The following is a 20,844-nucleotide window of genomic DNA, read 5'->3' as shown; positions in this document are numbered from 1 at the left end:
AAAGGTTGTTCTTCTATATACGACATGAGGATATTTTATGCTTAGTATTTTAGTGGTAAGGGTGACTGTTATTGTACATTATGTTTAAAGTTCAAAATGATGTAAGGTTTGATGAGGAAATAAATCAAGCAAGGAGGTAAGCTGGCCCCAGGCAAAGCTAAGGTGAGTCGCAGTCATGGCATTTCTTGTCTCTCATAGCCTCAGCCTTTGTGACTGTAGCTGGGCCACAAGAACAATTTTGAGATTACATTTAATCTAAGATCCACCAGCAACTCATGCTGTGACATTAAAAACGTCACTTCTCAAGAGTAAAACAACTCTCTTAGAAGAACTAAATAGCTTAGAAGCAAATTTAAGCAACTACCAAACAATTTGTCTATGGAATAGATGCTACTGAAGATTAATAACACACATGGAAAAATAGCTTGTCCTCCTTTTACTACAGGAAGCTCACAGACAACATCCCCATCTGCCTGAATCCGAGAGAGCCACACGTTTGCTGCAAAATCTAGGATCTTCTTGCTTTTCGTATGTTGCATGGTCACCTGGAATTAGAAGAAAAAATGACCAAATTGTGTCATCTCCAATTTCTCAAAGAACTTGGAATTCAAAATGCATCCCAGGGATTTCAAAAATGTACTGCATACTTTGATGATGGTAATAGTGGTGATGGTTCTTAGTAGTAGTAGTAGTAGCAGTATTAGTAGTAGTAGTAGCAGGTTGGTGCAAAAGTAATTGCCATTTTGCCATTACTGTTAATGACAAAACCACAATTACTTTTGCACCAACTTACTAGTAGCATTAGTAGTAGTAGTAGTAGTAGTAGCAGTACCATCAGCTGTTTATTAGGCAATTTTTATTTGCCATGTATTATGCTAAGTGTCTAGTTTTAATTATCTTTTAACCTTAACCAACCAGACTTGTAAAATTCTTTCAATCTAATAGATAAGAAAATGGAGGCATGAAGATTTGAAATGGACTCTAGCAAATTCAAAGCTCTCAAATTCACCTGTCGTAGTGATTTGAAAAAAAAGCAATCTCAGAGAACTCGAAAGGAGATCTTGTGTTCATATTAGTCACCAAAGCAAGACATACATCAGAACTTGAAAAAAAAAGTGAATGCCTTTTGCCAGGTGCCGTGGCTCATGCCTGTAATCCCAGCACTTTGGGAGGCTGAGGCGGGTGGATCACGAGGTCAGGAGATCGAGACCATCCTGGCTAACACGGTGAAACCCCGTCTCTACTAAATACACAAAAAAATTAGCTGGGCGTGGTGGCGGGTGCCTGTAGAACCAGCTACTCGAGAGGCTGAGGCAGGAGAATGGCGTGAACCCACCTCCCGGGCTGAGATAGCACCACTGCACTCCAGCCTGGGTGACAGAGTGAGACTCCGTCTCAAAAAAAAAAAAAAAAAGTGAATGCCTTTCAAGTGTATGTATAACATCTGTAGGCTCTAAATAAACCCCCAGTTGACACAGACCAAATGCCTGCACCTTCCAGCATGCAGGCAGCTGCCTTTCCCCACAGCCCAGTGACTCCTCTATAGACCCCTTGTCAGCCCCTTTCGTGGCTGTTCCACACAAAGGCCCCTTCCCTTTATCTTCCCCTTCACATGCCAGCAGACTAGCAGAGGACTGCCCACAGTTGTTTGCCTTGCCTCCTATCACGATAGATAAAAATGTCCTCATACTTTTAAGATTCCAGCTAATCTTCTAAATAAGTCCCTGTCCCTCCTCAATTTTCTCTGCTTCCTGGTCTTAGGAGCAGGTGCCACCATTTCTCAGATGGCTTATTCTTCAAGCTTGCTGCCATAACCCATTGTCTGCTGTTCTTGCTCTCTTCCAATCCTGCCTTTAGCCTGTTTAAAGAGAGACTATTTTAAAACAGAAATATGATCATTTTGCACACTGCACACAACTTTTTTTAAGCAGTCCTTCCTATAGTATAAAATCCCAAATCCTCAATACAATGAGCAGTTCATGGCTGGGTCATAATCTTGCTAGATACTTCTCCCTCACGTGCTATGTTCTAGTTGTACTGATCTGTTCATGGTTCCTCAACCTGGCTACATTCCCTCTCATGTCAGTTTTCACATACACTCATAGCTCTGCTTAGAACAGTTTTCATCCCGACTCATTACCATGATGACTCTGCCTATCCTTCATAGCTTACACGTAACCTCTTCTAAGGAGTTTTTTGTGAGCCCCCAGTTTGGTTCAGCAACCCTACTTTGTGATCTGCAACAGCCTCCCCATTCATGATTCAACAGCTAATATTTGACTGACTTGAGGGAAGAAACCATGTCCTACCCATTTTGATACTACCACAAGCTTTTACAAGGCAGTCCTTGCGTCGTTTGTTGAATGAATGATCAAATGAATAACTACGTGAATTGCGTATTTGTCAACACAGGTTACAGACTAACTCCGCAAACCTGATTATTAATGAGTGACAACTGTATCTTTACTTGCTCCAGGCAAGAGGTCTTGAAAAGAACACTGGACAGCTAGAAAAACTGTGACCAAAGTCTAGCTCTGGCATTTCCAGCTGACCATGAGAAATCATGTAACCACTTTGAATATCAGTTTTCTCATCTTTAAAACAGAAATAATGACTATCTCATACGGTTACTGTGGATATTAAATGAGATTATATGTAATGTATAAAATTTATATAAACTATATAAATACTTCATATTAACATTAGTGAAATGAATATATGTATACATACATTAATATTAAAAAGGTTAATATAATATATTCTGCTGAAATTGGAAATTTCTCTTTGGATTATATCATTCTTTATTTAGACAGGGGCCAGTGTCTGTGTGGAATTTGCACATTCTCCCTAAGTCTGTATGGGTTTTCTCCAGGTCCTCCAGTTTCCTCCAACATCCAGAAGTTCTGCATGTTAGAGGAACTGGTGTGTCTACATGGTCCCAGTGTGAGAGTGTGGGGGGTGTGCGAGTGTGTGGGTATGAGTGTGCCCTGCAATGGGATGATGGCATGGCGTCCTGGCCAGGTCAGTTCCCGCCTTGCACCCTGAGCTGCAAGGACAGGCTCTGCCCACCCACAACTCTGAACTGGAATAAGCAGGTTGAAAAATGAACGAATGAATACAAATGATTGTCAAATAAAAATTTGTAACATCTATAATAATCATACAAATGTACAACAATAAACAATTAGGGGACGAAAACACTCAGTGAGTTGTCATGTTTGTGATGGTTTTTGAACTGCATGGTGGGAGGAGGTGGTCCTGACAATTTCCCTTCGCAAACATTTATTCCTTGATTTAACTCACCAAAACTACGACTGCTATCACTCACTAATTCACCAAATATAGGGTAAAACTTTCTTACTTGTTTTCATTAATCTTTATTAAATTTATGTATAGCTCACATTTATTTCAATGGTTAATATGTGAAGTGTTTTGGACTTTATAAGATTGGTGATGTTTTTGGGACCAGAAATATGTGCTAGAAATTTAACTCTTGTTTGTATCGGTTAGCCTGTGGTAAATTAGTTTCATTATACCAAGTTTTGCTTGAAGTCACAGTTTCCAAGAACCTAAGAAAATGTTAAGCGATTACAAGGTCATACTACCTAAAACTTCAACAGGTTCTTCCTCTACATTAGCCTCTCCATGTAAACTGGCAAGAAGCCTCTGGTTTCTAAGGCCCCATCTTCCCTTCATCCTTAGAAGAGCCCACTGATAAGAAAGTCTCACTGATTTGGCTGAAGTACAATCCCACCAACACCACTGAAAAGCCTCCATGGCGAGGGCTCTAAATGAGTTCCATTTACCTTCGAAGTCATGATGGCTCAAAACAGAAAAATAAAGAATCTAGGTAATCTCCAGTTAGGTTTGTTTTTATTTTCACAAAAATTTTTTCAACTGTTAAATTAGTAAGAAGGCAAAATTCCAGGACGACCACAATGTTTAAGCCCAGTTACATGATAGCTAGTGGCAGGACTCAGTAAAATGCATGTGGCAAGTGAAACAAACTGGATTTGAATTAAAAGACCTTGGTTTATGTATTGGCACTGCTACTTACCAGGTGTATGGCCTTAATCATCAACCACTGAAATAAATGTGAGCTATGCATACATTAAGAAAGATTAATGAAAACAAGTAAGAAAGTTTATTTTACCTCATTTTTTGGTGGATCAGTGAGCAATAGCAGTCTTGTGATGGTGAGTTAAATCAAAGATTAAATGTTTGCAAAGTACAAATTGTCAGAAGCACTTCCTCCCACCATGCAGTTCAAAAACAAACCAGCACAAACATGGCAGCTCACCGAGCACTTATAAAAGTTCCACAAGAGGACCTGTCATCTTCAGGCCCTCATTTGCAAAACTGCCATCATATTTCAACGAGCTGAAAAGTGCCTTATGTAATAAAATGAGATTAAAACACCTTTTGGAAAACGGTTTGTAAACTATAAATGATTACACATAGGAAGTTATATCCCAAAGCAGAACTTTCTCAAGAATGGGTGGCGGTGTGTCAGGAGTGGGTTCCTTCTGGTGGGTTCGTGGTCTCGCTGACTTCAAGAATGGAGCTGCACACCTTCACGGTGAGTGTTACAGCTCTTGAATACGGCACAGACCCAAAGAATGATCAGCAGCAAGATTTACTGTGAAGAAGGAAAGAACAATGTTTCCACAGCATGGAAGGGGACCCGAGAGAGTTGCCACTGCTGGCAGGGGTGTCCAGCTTTTATTCCCTTATTTGTCCCCTCCCATGTTCCATTGTGTCCTATCAGAATGCCCTTTTTTAATCCTCCCTGTGATTGGCTACTTTTAGACTCCTGCTGATTGGTGCGCTTTACTGATTGGTGAGTTTTACAGGGTGCCGATTGGTGCATTTTACAATCCTCTTGCTAGCTACAGAGTGCTGATTGGTACGTTTTTATAGAGCACTAATTGGTGCATTTTACAATGCCCTCGCTAGTTACAGAGCACTGATTGTTGCATTTTACAATCCTAGCTACATAGTGCTGATTGGGGTGTTTTACAATCCTCTTGTAAGACAGAAAAGTTCTCCAAGTCCCCACTTGACCCAGGAAGTCCAGCTGGCTTCACCTCTCGGTGATACCTAAGAACATTGTAAAAGAGCTTGATTTCAGAACATCTAATCTTCCAAGTTAGCAGTAAGAGGGTGGTTTTTGTGCCTAGAAGTAAGACCACTTCCTTCCAGATCCACATGCTAGCTATGTGACATGGGTACTGCCTAGTTCTCAAAACCTCAATGTTCTCAATTGGGATAATGATAGTATCTACCTTGCTGTGGTATAAACATTAAAAGTGATCATGTATATACCCTGAGTGCTCAACACGTTTATTGTTATTAATAATAATAGTATCAAAATTAATCTCAGAGATTAGAGATCAGAATTCTTAACAATTATTTGGGATTGTGGTTCCTCACTCTTTAACAACCTCCTAGAGACTGCACAAGGAAAACTTTAGCCAAATGTTCAGTTCTCTATTACCAGAATGAGAAACTCTAATCCAATTCCCTGACTCCTACTGTACTTGGGAGAGCTGACCACGACCATCTGGGAAGACAACTAATGGTCTCCTTTGGCTCTCCTCCCCTTAGCCAATCTGAAGTAGCTTCTCCTGCTTCCTCTCTCCTGGGCGCCTCCATGAATTCTCTAGCCCATCAGTCAAGGAGTTCATAAACAAAAGGCAAAACCTCTAACTTCAACAACAACAAAAAAAGAAATCTCCAAAGCTTTGGAATCCCAAAGCTGTCCTCTGAGCTAGGTCTCCCACTCATCCCATCCTCCCAAGAAAGCTCTCCAGCACTTCTAGTCTCCTGGGCCCCTAGATCACTGTGCAATCCTTGCCTGCTTTCCCTAAAATGGTTCCCATTCTGGTCCTTTGTACCTCAGGCAGGAGCTTTTAAGAAAAAGGAGGCCATTCCTCTCTAAACTATAAGGACTGGCACTGTCCCAACTCCTCTCAAAGGCTTTACCTCTTCTTTCATGTCCTTCCTGAGCCCCTTCTCTAACTGTTCTTAGTGCCTGCATTGAATGTCAACCTAGATATCAATGGAGCAAGGATCAGGTCCAGTTGGGTCAGAAGAAAGGTCATCACTGTGGCCAGAAGACTCGGGGTTGCGAGGGCAGAATGAGCCAACTGCCCTTTGCCATAGCCTCACTCCACATCCTGACTAAATGTAATTAATCACCAACAACAATTGCCACCATCTATATTTGTATTCTACCTTTTTTATAAAACACTCTTCACACATTTCATTTAAGCCTAACCAAAATAAATAAAATAATCTTATCTTTTCCTAGAAGAGAAATGATATAGAACCAGAGTCAACAAATACTTTCTGAGAGCTACCCATGTGGCCAGTTGTCTGCTTACCAGTGAATGCAAGATAAACACTGGTTAGAACACAAAGAATACATTAGGATGAGAAAGGATTTAGAAAAAAATCCTTTTAGAAATCCTACTCTGAAATACCATAAACCTTTGTTCTATAAAACAAAACAAAACAAAATACTTCTACTTTCATTACAGATTCCATACACACAAAGCTCTTTCTGAAAAAGTAAAGGCAAATAGTCACCAACATGTTTGTTGGACACAAAGTATTTACAGTACTCTATAAGATCTGATACTGGGGATGGTGGATGGGGCAGTCATGTCAGTCATTAATATTTTCTTTGTATAGCCAGAAATATGAAAATATAATAAGGTTTAAATGTGTTAACAGAGAACATTTTAAGTGTTCTTGCAAATCAGACACAAAGTCAAAGCTTGACTCTAAATGTCCTTATTTCTCATCCTGTGCCTTGTGATAACACCCTATTTGTTACAAGGACTGTACGAGGGGAACCAACTATGGTGTTTACAACTGACTGAGGGGCTATCAAATACATGAATTTATCTTTGGTTCAAATAAGCTGGCACAACTTTGAGAACGTTTCTATAAACTACTGGAGTCTTTTGAGATTAAACATTTGCCTGGAGATTTTGTCAAAAGAAGCTGGTGCTTCCTGCAGTTCACTGAACTAGAAAATCCTCAAAAACAAACTATTTTTCTTACTGCATTTCAGAACTTGCTCTTTCCTTTATGTGGTTCTTTCTAGAACCCTGAAGTGAAGAGGTAACTGGAAATGAAAAGGAACTAGAAATATTTATGAGATACTTTAAAACTTCAAAAAAATAAGGCATTTCTTACCTAATTTTGCTAATCTCAGGACTGCCTGGGGCTCATATCAAGTAGGTTACCATATCATATTAACCAGCAGTAGGTTAAAATAATAACGAATTCACCAAAACCTATGACCCACTTCAATTCAAAGACTTAGAATAATCAAAAAGTTTCGAGAGAATTCCTATTCTATTTGAGCCTATTTATCCAGTTAATGTATAGCAAATGTGCTGCAGAGGCAGCCCAGACATTGGAGAGAGCATTAGGCCACGGGCCAAGAGAAGGGGCACTGGCCTTATCTCGCCGCTAATTCTGTGTGAATGGGTCAAACCTCCAAGACTCTCCAGGCTATATATTTGAGACAGGGTCTCACGCTGTCACCCAGGCTGGAGTGCACTGGTGCAATCTCAGCTCACTGCAGCACGCCTAGCTAATTTTTTTGCATTTCTGTAGAGACAGGGGTCTTCCCATGTTGCCCAGGCTGGTCTTGAACTGGGCTCAAGAGATCCTCTGGCCTTGGGCTCCCAAAGTGCTGGGATTACAGGCATAAGCCACTGCACCCAGCCGTACTTCACATATTATAAATGCGTGTTAAATAAACAAAATGTGTTTTATTTGTTCATTCATTCCACAAATGTTTATCTAACATCTACTGTATGACAGGCAATACTCTAGGAGTTGGTATTATAACACTGAAATACAAAGCTCCTGTTCTCAAGTCACTCACTTTCTAGTGGAAGTCAGACAATAAACAAATGTAAAATATCAGATAAGGGATGCGTTATAAAGATAATAAACCATGCTGATGTGATCAAGAGCAAACGCGGGCTCCCTTGAGATTGTATAGCAAAGGATCTCTAAAGCAGGAGAAGACCAGTGTGGCTTCCACAGCATGAGAAGGGGCAGAGAAAGAGGTGGGCAGGAGACAGATTACATGAGGGGACATGATCTGACTGATGTTTATGAGAGATCACTCCGGCTGCTCTTTGAAATCTGGATACTGAGTCGGGGGGAAAAGAAGCTGGAAGGCTATCACAGGAGACCTTTACAGCAGAGAGAAGAGAAAAAATTGCAACTTGGAGTAAAGTGATGGTAATAAGATGGAGGAAAAATAGACAAAATTGAGGTATGTTTCAGCAATAGAGTCAGCAGGAGATTTCTGAGGGATTGGATTTTGGAGGGAAGGGAAATAAAACAATCTAGGAAAATTCGTAGGATTCTGGCTTATATAACTAGGTAGACAGTGACACCATCTACTCAGATGAACAAGACTGAAGGAGAGCAGGTTGAATGAGGGAATCAAAAAGGTCTGATTATGTTTTATTTATTTTTTTCACTGATATTCACAACTTGTGAGATACCAAGTACCATTGAGCCCTATTTTACAACAAGAAAAACCTAGAGAAAAAGTGATTTTTTAACTTTTTAGAAATTAAACATCTTTCAAGTCTTTTGACTTCAACTCTAAAGTTTATTACCTCAATTTGAAAGAGTCAAAGTCAATTCCAGAGAGAAAAAAATAGAAAACCTAAGATTTAAAAACAATTATTAGTTTTAACAGCATTTGCTAAAATGTATTCTTATCTTTCTTTCTTCAATATTCAAAGTTAATTAATTACTATCTGTCTATGTTCAGTTACAGCCATCTCGTTTTGAGTCCAAGCTACTCATTACCTGAAATCAGTATGGTCACTTAGATTAATATTCTACAACTGTATTTTGAATGCTAGACAGCACAGTTGGTTAATGTGTATTAATATGGCTGAAATAGCAAGTCAGACCTTCTCAAAGGTCTCTGAAGTATGATCAAGGAATACAAGTTTAAGAGTCTGAATGACATCACATGACCCACCACTAGATCAAAAGCCCCAAAGTACCAGAGTATCATGAAATAGGCAGGTGCTCCCTGCTCAAAATGCTATGTCAAAAACTAGATTTTCACCCATTTTAATTTGGGACACTGGGAATAATTTCAACAAACACTTGTTTAGAAACAACAGCTTCCCCCAAACAATAGCATTCCATAAGTGCTTGCGTTGTTCATCACAAGATGAATAATAGCTATTGGCTATAAATGGTTGATCATTAATGGGGGGAACCCTCATGGCATATGTCCTAATAATGGTAGACTTTCAGATTTTCCAAGTCCACAAAAGGCAGCCTTTAGTCACCGTAAAACCAATCATTTCCTTTTTGGAAATAGTATTTTCTTTTGGCTTTCAGACTGAGGCATCATCTAGTATTATTCTATCAATACTAAAAAGACCCAAAGCCTTGACTTTTGCTTTAGCTCTGATACAGAATTGCCAAATGTGAGTACTATGAAAGAGTCGATATGGCTGAGAAAAAGTGCACTAACATTAAACTTCAAAGCCAAACTTTATGTTGGGATAGATGAGAAATAGAAAAAGGGTGAATTTCCAAAACCATTTTTTCACTGAAACATGCATTCATTTTCCTTGCAAACAAACAAATAAACAAAGTGCTTGGGGAAAAAATAAAGGAAAAGGAAACAGCAGTGTCTTTATCACATAAAATATTCAGCATTTGTTTTAATTTCCTAAATGAATAGGAATAATTTTAGGAATGCCTTCAATAGAAACTAAAGTTCATTTGCTGAGCTCCCCCTGCTGATTTACAACAGCAAATATTAGTTGTTTCACAAGAGAACATTACCATAAAAACTCATTCTTGTTTCTTAGAAACTTAAAATTCCTGGATTACTTTAAAAATTTTCAACCAAGTGGTTAAATACATATCCTAAAAATAGTTGACTGGAACAGACAGATGGTGGTACTTACAATGTCTGAATTAACATGTTAGAATTCAGTAATGAGAATATAACATCTAGGTCAGGTTACCCAACCTTTCTGCTCAGAATCTGAGAAAAGGGAGAAATCAATTTAGTTCTCTCCATAAATCTTTTGGAAGACAGATGTAGAGACAGCGTGTGCCATTTTCACTGGGACAATTACAATGACAACTTTATGGATAACTAAGCACAATCTGGTTTATAGTTAGGTTAATGGTGGGATGTGTTCTTTGAAGACAAGAACTGCATCTTAGTCATGTTGGCATACTCAAATGACCAACAGAACTCTTCCAACTCTTACCAACTCTTCTAGTAATACTTGATAACATACTTTGAATACGAGTACAATTGTTTTCTGAATGAGTACAAATGTATACTTTTATATATCTGTGCTATTGGTTATTCTAGCACCAAAGTCCAAGGAGAGACTTGATGTGCTCTCTCCCACCCTGACACACTTAAATCTATGTATTTAAAAATTGCCTTGGTCCTAACCTGTCCTAAAATATAAAGCTAATTTGACTAGCATAGTCCATGCAATATAACAAAAGGGAAATACTGATTAAGAAGACTATATAAAAGACATAAAGATTACTGAACTTTGCCACTGAGCAAATGCATGTGGAGGAATAAAATTTTGTACTGTATAGCAATAAACTTCCAGTGTATTTGTGAAATACTGAGAGAAGAAATAATGACTGGAGTTTAATTATCAGACAGAAGATGGTAGTCATCTATACAGAATTTTTTCTATATGCTTGAATAGGACTGCAAGAGACGGTAATAAAATATTTGTAGGTCTATGTATTTATCAAGTGACTCTACCTAAACAAGGTCAAACAGCTTGTGTCTGACAAATTCCAGTCTATGTAAAGATCCTTCAAACACAAGGAAACTATTTCAGCTTTGCAAATAGATACTTTGCTTCTCATTGGGGAACAAATTATTTTACATATTTAGGATGCAATATTTCATAACCATCCCTTTGGGGCTCTCTGACACATGTCCCCACTGTGCACTCAGAGGCATCACCTAGGCTCCCTAGGGAGCTCCCCTACCCTCTTCCCCTTTTGAGTATAGGCCTGCACTGTGGCTTCTGGACAGATTACTGCTGGAGGGAACTTCCTCCATATGCAACCTTGTCACAACATCTTAGGTGATGTTGTGTGCTAATAAAATGTGTGCTACTGCCTCTGCACCATAGTCATATCTTTTTCCAAAATCAAACCCCAAATGCCTCAAACCCCTACAGTAATGCACAGTATTCCTTTCATAGAATGTTAATCGATTTTACCTGAAAAATATGGCCCCCTTGGTGAATTTAGTTTTGGAAATGCTGTTAAACAGATTTCCTTACCACAGGGCATCCCAGAGTCTTTACTATATTTATTTACATTGTGACCCTCCAAGAGAGGAGTGAAAAACTCAGTGTTTCCAAAACTCAGTGTTTTCCACACTGGAAACATTTATTGGGGAACATCTTGGGAAAGCAGAAGCATGGCTGGCTTTTCACATGATGGGAAGTGGCCTCAGGGATGAGGCGAGTGGGCATTAGTGGGGAAAGTAACTTATCTGAATGGCTCACATAAATACTGGTGTCTAAAAGACATTCTCCACTAAATTAAACTAGGGCTCCTTGAGAAATAGGTAATTCCAGGGCTAGGGGAAAAGAAAGTGCTAGATAAGCCTGAAACAACTTTTCAAATCAGAAAGTAAAGAAGTCCTCGTAGAACGGACAGTGACAAGTGAAAAGAATACAGGGGCTTACAGGAAAAAATGAAGGATGGTTTCAGCATCAAAGTAAATTATGTTAAGAAAGATTAGCCCATCAAATAAAATAAGGATCTGCAAGTACACGCTGGTATAAATAAATAAATGAAATTTTGAAATGGAGAGAAGGAAGGAGTTCTACCTTGTAGTAGAATGCCAATTAACATGTAGAGAAATAACAATAGAATATAAAAATCACCAGTTGGCAACCATCACAGTAATAACTGACTAAGGCAAGAATCATCAATGGATCCTAAAATTAGTGGGTAAAAATTTTATGGTGAATAAGATATTTACATAGCCGAAGAATCAGTGGACATCATGTCAGTAAATATTTGTCAAATGATTAAAACACACACATAAACACACATACATATATACATTTTAACAGGGAATGGCAAAGTAGATGGGGTGCAACCTTAACAATGGGGAATCTGGGTGAAATTTGAGTTCTTTGTTCCATTCTTGTAATTTTTTAAATAAATTTGAAATCACTTCACAATAAAAAGTAAAGTACGCTGTAGGAAAAGCCCCTTCTCTTACACTGCTTTGGTAATGACAGTTCGAGCTGCTCAATTCAATCAATTAATTAATGTTCTACCCACTTTACTCTTCACAGAAGCCTTTACCACTGACCAGAGGAATGGATGACCCCTCCCTTGGTTCCCAGGACTGAGCGCTCCTTCCTTGGATGGCTTCTGCTGGGGATGTTTTTCTTCCTCCAGTTGAAGAATCACTACGTAGTGATGTTGCTATACCTCTCAACCACTTTTTCACTCACAGGCCCCAGAGAAAGCACAAGCCATGCTATTGACTTCAGGCCCACTTAACTCAAGGGTAAGTTTCTTTTAAAATGTTCTGACTCGCCTTTCCCAGTAATTCACAGGCACAGAGCTTGTGATTTTACTACACTTTGTAGGTTCCATGGTTTTTGTATCTTGTTAAAAGGTCATTGCTTTTCTCTTCTTCAAATTCTTTCAATGCTTCTAAATAGAAAACTTTAAAGTCACCAAATGGTTACCTCAAATCCTCCATATCGTCTAGCATAATGCAGGGCATATATTAGGTGCTAAGTAGGAATTTCTTGACTTACTGACTGGAACATATTTACCTGTTCCTGTATGACTAGAAAACATTTCACTATATAGGCATATGCTAAGAAATGCTACAATAAATATTTCAGCTAAATTAACATTTTTCTCAATTACTTTCATTATACAACCAAAGATACAATAATAAAAATCACAGATAAAATTAAGAAACTGCTTAAAAAGAAAGAAATATTTTGCTAGACTCTATCAGTGGTATTCCAAATTTTAAACCCTCAAGCATTTTGGAATAACATATCATGTACTGTAAAGGAACCAGTGACAGATACTGCATTTAAAGCCAGAAAGCAAAGATGTTCTACGATTCAAACCATTTCATCTGACTCCACTATAATCTAGTGCTTCCGTACAGAAATCTCAAGGCTTTTAAGATTTTAATTACCATCTATTTTTGAAAATAAACTTAAGGTCCAATGATAGTGCTTAAGATCTCAGTCTCTGGAGTCCAACATACAATAAGACCACTTACTGAGGAACCTCAGGCAAATAACTTTATCAAGCCTCAGTCTCCTCATGTAAAATGTAAAATAGAATATTAATGGTACCTAAAACAAAGAGTTGCTATCACGCAGAAATACAATGGTATTTGTAAGGTAGGTGGCATATGTTAAGCACTCAACAAATACTCAGTATTATTATTGTTATTACTGCCATGATTAAATAAAAATAAAAAATAAAAAAACAGGATCCCAAAGTGCATACATAGCATGATTCAATTTCACTAAAAGGGCAAAGCACATATAAACATATATATACATGTATTTATATGTACATATTTAAGGTATTTATACATATGTTTTTATATATATTAATGTGTTAACAATGGGGATACTTTCCAAGAAATGCATTGTCAGGCAATTTCATTATTGTGTCAACATCACAGAGTGCACTTCTACAAACCCAGATGGAATAGCCTACTACACACCTAGGCTATATGGTATAGCTTATTGCTCACAGGCTACACACCTGTATAGCATGTTACTGTACTATAGGAAATTGTAACACAATGATAAGTATTTACAAATTTAAACTTATTAAACATAGAAAAGGTAAAGTAAAAATAGAACATAAAAGATTAAAAATGGTACACCTGTATAGGGCATTTGCCATGAAAGGAGTTTGCAGGATGGAAGTTGCTCTGGGTGAGTCAGTGAGTAAGTGGCGAGTGAATGTCCAGGCCTAGGACATTACTGTACACTACTGTACACTTCATTAACATTGTATACTTATGCTACACTAAATTCATTAAAAAAATTTTTTCTTCCATAAATTAAAATTTTAATTTTTAAAAATCCCTTAGACTCTTTTGTAATAATACTTGGCTTAAAACACAAACACACTCTACAGTCACACAAAAATATTTTCTTTCTTTATATCCTTATTCCATAAGTTTTTTTTTTTTGAGACAAAGTCTCACTCTTGTCCCCCAGGCTGGAGTGTAATGGTGTGATCTCAGCTCACCGCAACCTCCGCCTCCCAGGTTCAAGCAATTCTCCTGCCTCAGTCCCCCGAGTAGCTGGGATTACAGGTGCCTGCCACCACACGCGGGTAATTTTTGTATTTTTAGTAGAGATGGGGTTTCACCATGTTGGCCAGGCTGGTCTCGAACTCCTGACCTCAGGTGTTCCGTTCCGCCTCCGCCTCCCGAACTGCTGAGATTATAGGCGTGAGCCACCACACCCAGCCCATAAGCTTTTTTTCTACTTATTTTATTTTTTTTAAGATAGAGTCTCGCCTTGTTGCCCGGGCTGGAACGCAGTGGTGAGATCTCGGCTCACTAGGTTCAAGCGATTCTCCTGCCTCAGCCTTCCGAGTAGCTGGGATTATAGGCGCATACCACCACGCCCAGCTAATTTTTGTGTTTTTAGTAGAGACAGGATTTCACCATGTTGGTTAGGCTGGTCTCAAACTCCTGACCTCGTGATCCACCCACCTTGGCCTCCCAAAGTGCTAGGATTATAGGCATGAGCCACTGCGCCTGGCTCTCTACTTAAATTTTCTTTTTTACTTTGTAAGCTTTCTTATTAAAAATAAAGACACATGGCAGCAAAAGCAAAAATTGACAAATGGGATCTAATTAAACTAAAGAGCTTTTGCACAGCAAAAGAAACTACCATCAGAGTGAACAGGCAACCTACAGAATGGGAGAAAATTTTTGCAATCTACTCATCTGACAAAGGGCTAACATCCAGAATCTACAAAGAACTGAAACAAATATACAAGAAAAAAACAAACAAGCCCATCAAAAAGTGGGGAAAGGATATGAACAGACATTTCTCGAAAGAAGATATTCATACAGCCAACAGACACGTGAAAAAATGCTCATCATCACTCGCCATCAGAGAAATGCAAATCAAAACCACAATGAGATACCATCTCACACCGTTAGAATGGCAATCATTAAGAAGTCAGGAAACAACAGGTGTTGGAGAGGATGTGGAGAAATAGGAACACTTTTACACTGTTGGTGGGATTGTAAACTAGTTCAACCATTATGGAAAACAGTATGGCAATTCCTCAAGGATCTAGAACTAGATGTACCATATGACCCAGCCATCCCACTACTGGGTATATACCCAAAGGATTATAAATTATTCTACTATAAAGACACATGCACACGTATGTTTATTGCGGCACTATTCACAATAGCAAAGACTTGGAATCAACCCAAATGTCCATCTGTGACAGACTGGATTAAGAAAATGTGGCACATATACACCATGGAATACTATGCAGCCATAAAAAAGGATGAGTTTGCGTCCTTTGTAGGGACATGGATGCAGCTGGAAACCATCATTCTTAGCAAACTATCACAAGAACAGAAAACCAAACACCGCATGTTCTCACTCATAGGTGGGAACTGAACAATGAGATCACTTGGACTCGGGAAGGGGAACATCACACACTGCGGCCTATCATGGGGAGGGGGGAGGAGGGAGGGATTGCATTGGGGAGTTATACATGATATAAATGATGAATTGATGGGTGCTGACGAGTTGATGGGTGCAGCACACCAACATGGCATAAGTATAAATATGTAACAAACCTGCACGTTATGCACATGTACCCTAGAACTTAAAGTATAATAAAAAAAAAAAAAAGAAAAAAAAAATAAAGACATAAACATACACATTCGCCTAGGCCTGCCCAGTGTCAGGTTCACCCATATCATTGCCTTACACCCCCACATCTTGTCCCATTGGAAGATATTCAGGGGAACAACATGCATGAAGCCGTCATCTCCTATGATAACAATACCTTCTGGAATACTTCCTGAAAGCCTGCCTGAGGCTGTTTTACAGTTAACTTTTTGTTAATAAGTAGAATGAGTACACTCTAAGTGATTAAAAGTATATGGTATTATATGTATATATAGAAAATATATTTTCTATATATATATATAAATAAAACACATCCCAGTAACAGTTGCTTATATTAGCAAGTATTATGTACTGTACATAATTGAATATGCTATACTTTTATACAACTGGCAGCACAGCAGGTTTGTTTACACCTGCATCACTACAAATACATGAGTAATGCATTACACTAGGACATTATAACAGCTATGACATCAGGCAGTAAGAATTTTTCAGCTCCCTTATAATCTTATGGGACCACCATTGTATATGCAGTCCACTGCTAATCAAAATATCACTATGTGGCACATGGCTGTATTTTACATTGATATTTACACATATATATGTGATATATGTGTGTGTGTATGTATTTATATCTATATTGAGAGAGAGAAAGCACATGAGACTGCAAGGAACCATGAAAGAGATTCATAGAAAAAAGATTTGAAAAAAAAAATGCACCACCAGAGGGGTCATCTAATGATCAATGAATAAGAACTCATTTTTATTCTTACACTTCACCATATTCTTCAGATTTCTTCTATGAACAGATATTACCTTTGCAAATATAACCATAAATATGCTATTTTAAAAAAAAAAACCTTTCGCAAGGATGAACCATATTTGTTTACAGTGTTATGTCCACAAAAATTTTGTTCACATTATTTACAATACAGATGGCCCTCAACTTACCATAGTTCAACTTACAATTTCTTGAGGTTATGATGGGTTTACTGGGAAGTAATCCATCATAAGTCAGAGAGCTCTGTATGACCTCTATGATGGGTTACAGTTTCTACTGAGCTTTCATGCCATCACAAAGTCAAAAACTCTTAAGTCAAACTATAGTAAGTAGGGAACCATCTGCTTTGTCACTGGCATTAAATTCGTTTTTGACTTAGGATATTTTTTATTTACCATGAGTTTAGAGAGACATAACTCCACTGTAAGTCAAGGGGCATCTGTAATTAGGAAAATACCATTTTCACTGCTTTACATAGCCTGCTTGCTTCTTTTCATCAGAGAATAACTATGAAGAAAAAAATAAGTGACATGATTACCCTCTGCAATTTCCACTCGGGTTGCTCACTGGTTCCATCATGTCCTATCCTTATCTTATATATGTTTCCAATGCTTCTTATTTCAACCTAAATGAAATGCAAAGAAGAAAAAAATTATCAGAATGTTTTAAATTAAGCACATTAAAAAATTCTTTCTCTTTACACTAAATGCATTTTTTGTTCCTAATAGTTAAAAAGCTCTCAGGAACTCTTTCAGAGTCTAGAAAAGAAGTGCCCTCAAGAAACAATCAGTGAACTTCACAGACACAGAGTATGAGACAGAAATATCATGAGACTTGACTAAAAATATGCGGAAGGAGTCAAATGAGAGAACAGGATGAAGAACACACATATGCTCAGTTCTCCGACTACCACACATTTCTCACTGGAAGCCAACACTTTCTGAGTTCCAATGACAGAAAGATGGGCTTGTATTTTAAGAAATAAAAAAAAAAAAACAATTTTCACCAAAGAAAAGCTAAATATGGTGATTTCTACAAGCTTAAGGAAAGTGTGAGTCTAGAACTTCCTTGTACTCTGAAAATCCTATCGTCTTTGATGATACCTAGGTTAAGATATAGATGTTCTACGTTCAAGGAAGAGAAGCAAACCTGCCCACAGAATATGGGTGCTGCTTTAGTTTTTGATGAGGACCAAGAGTATTTGTTAATCCAGGTAGCACTGTGGAGAACTGGCTTTGGAATCACTTGGAGCTCAACTGGGAGCCTGACTGTTGTAAACTGAGTAAAATATGTTTTTTTACTTCTCTTATCTTCAATTTATTTATCTGTAAGAATGGTCACATAATGCTTATGGCATAAAATTTTCAGTTCAACTAAATAAATGTATACTGAAACAATAAACAATATGCGAGTCCACAGGTATGCAAAGATGAAAATGACGGCACTGTCTCTAACTTGGAGAAATACACAGCCTAGCAAGGGAGACAGACTTATAAGCAGATATTTTTAGTATAATAAAATATGTCCAGGTCACTGAACTGTGAGAATTTTTTTTAAATGTAATATACCACCTTATTACTTAATGGCTTACCTAATAGCCACTATCATTATTTCTACTATAGGTACCAATCTATCTCTGCAGACTAGAGATATAAATAGGTAGGCACTTGCATATTATGTCTGACTAGACATTGCCTACCTATGGACTAGACCCTGAAAGAGCTGGGACAGTCAAATCACCTAGAAACTATCAGAACTCCTCTTTCATACCCAGTTCCCATGCTTACAATTCTTTTTTTTTAAGTGCCCACCACCACTTTCCCCTACAGACTGCAGCAGCTAGAACAGAACTGGGCCTGTTTCAATACCAAGTCAAGAGAAATTATGCTGGTGTCAACTGGGAAGAAGGAAAATAGGGATGTTAATCCCCAACAGCCAATTTCCCCCACTTCCTTATTCCCAGAGCTGGTTTCAGTGGCAGAACTCAGAGGCTAGCTCTTCCTCCCAGAGAAAGCAGGAAGTTACCCTCCAGTTTGAGGCTACTTTGTCTCTAAAAGGTAAATCACACTTTAAATATCCTTTCATTGTCCCAAGAATCTATTAGCACTTAAGTGTAAACTTCCTTTCTCCACAATTTAAGTGAAAACAATAAAGGGATATCTGAACAGTCTGGTTACCAAGCATATGTGACTTGATACCTATCTGCCTGTTACTGCAGAAGAGCAGAACTAACTGCTACTCAGCTCTGTGCCAGCCAGGCGGGAAAGACTTGATATTCTTGTCCCTTACAATCCACACAGTCACCCTGTGAAGGGTGAAGGGTAAGGCTCTTTTAAGCACCTACTTTAAAAGATGAATAAACTAAAAGAGGTTAAGTCATTTGTCTAAGGATATACAGCTGGATACACAGAACGTTCCAAAAGTAAAATTTGAACCCAGGTTTAATAAAATATCCCACATTGTCCTCAAAAATGGCTATATGCTCACTTCAGGACTGGAAAGAAGGAAAAGAGAATGAAAGACAAACTTAGAACTGGCAAATGATGCCAATTAAAAGGAACAAGAGAATCAATACTCACAGAGGAGAGAGAGTAGAAATGTGTCAATTCATCCTAATTTAGGATTCTCAAACTATCATAAGGCCCCAGTCCCAGAGCCCATTAACCCCCAGGCCAGTGCTTCTCAAACTTTAGTGCACACACAAATTACATGGGGATCCGGTTAAAACACAGATTCTGATCCAGTAGGTCTGGGATGGGAACCAAAATTCTGTGTGTCTCACAAGCTCTCAGGCAATGCCCATCCTGCTGGCCTGGAGTCCACAAGACTCTACGCTCCTGGAAACTTCCACATGTAGCCCCACTCTCCACCACTGAGGTAATAATTTAGAGCTATTCACTCTTCACAGTAAATGACAGAGGCTGGTAGAAAACATATCCTGAACCATTTACCAGCAGAGCAAGGGTCCTTAGTGCCTGCAATCTGTCCCCTATAGAGCACTTCCCATTTACCGGGTGCAGCGCACGACACACACCTTCCCAGGCATTCTTTAAATTTCACAGCAAGGTTTTTAAGTGAGTATTATTACCTACCTTGTACTAAGTAGGAAACTGAGGATTAGAAAGGATAATCAGTCTATTTAAGGTCACAAAACTAGTGAAAGGGTGATTTGAACCTGGTCTCTGACTCCAAGGCTTCTGTTCTTAACCAGTTTATGAGTTTTACTATATGTCAATAGGATTCCTTTTTTAATTTATATACATTTTCTCTTTTTGTCCTCACACTACCTTAAAATTTAGAAAGAAAAGATATTATTGCTTGTATTCTATACGTAAAGATAATGCTAGCCTGGAGAAATTAAGTGGCATATTCAAGGTCACATAACTAACATGTGGGAAGCAAGGACTCTAATCTAGCTTACCTGATTTGCAGTCTAGTGCTATATCCAGCATTCTCAACCTTGGTTGCACTTTAGAATCAGTTGGGGAACATCTGAAAACCTCAATACCCAGACTGCACCTCAGGCAAATTAAACTAGAATTTCTGGAGGTGGAATCAGGCATCAGTAGTTTTTAAAGCTCCCTGGGTAATTCCAATGTGCATCAAGACTGAGAATCTATACCATTCATTCCAAGATTTGACCATAAGTAAATTTTTCAGAAAAACATTGATAGGATTTATCAGCATATAAATACATATACCACAGGTATATTATGGGAAAATTAGACTTTTGTGGGGTGACTTAGGGATCTAACCATACACACACATTCTGAATTCTAAACAATTATCTTCAAACAATCTTTTGAAATATGTATTTGTATAAGGTATGGCTGCCTGTGCAAGGAGCCAAAGTGCTCTTCCACAACTGCAGTCAACTGCTTTTCTTCAGTGAAAATTAACTTTAATGATCACAAAAGTAGAACGACAGGCTTAGGTCTGAAAATCTAGAAACCATTTGGGTATTAGTGATTGCCAGGTACTGTAGCCCCAAATAACCTTGGGTTCCTGGCAACACAAGTTGTCCTCAATCATTCTCTATTCTCTAGTCAGCCTTAGGATGCAAAAGGAATACCCTCCAGAGAAAATGACTGC

At 38.3% G+C, this 20,844-nt stretch overlaps 1 protein-coding gene across 1 annotated transcript in view; it reads right to left on the bottom strand.

The window, feature by feature from the left end:
- Positions 1–20,844, bottom strand: part of LOC104681666 — a 111,243-nt gene that overhangs the window by 21,645 nt on the left and 68,754 nt on the right. Inside the window, exons 13-14 of the mRNA XM_030937492.1 lie at positions 17,291–17,377; positions 413–545 (exon numbers count right to left, since the gene is read on the bottom strand). Of these exons, the coding sequence (XP_030793352.1) occupies positions 413–545; positions 17,291–17,377 (220 nt within the window). The remainder of the gene's footprint in view (positions 1–412; positions 546–17,290; positions 17,378–20,844) is intronic.

This window comes from Rhinopithecus roxellana, chromosome 9 (assembly GCF_007565055.1).
Source record: "Rhinopithecus roxellana isolate Shanxi Qingling chromosome 9, ASM756505v1, whole genome shotgun sequence".
Lineage (NCBI taxonomy): Eukaryota > Metazoa > Chordata > Mammalia > Primates > Cercopithecidae > Rhinopithecus > Rhinopithecus roxellana.
Note: the sequence above shows the minus strand (reverse complement) of the source record. Positions and strands in the feature narration are given on the sequence as shown.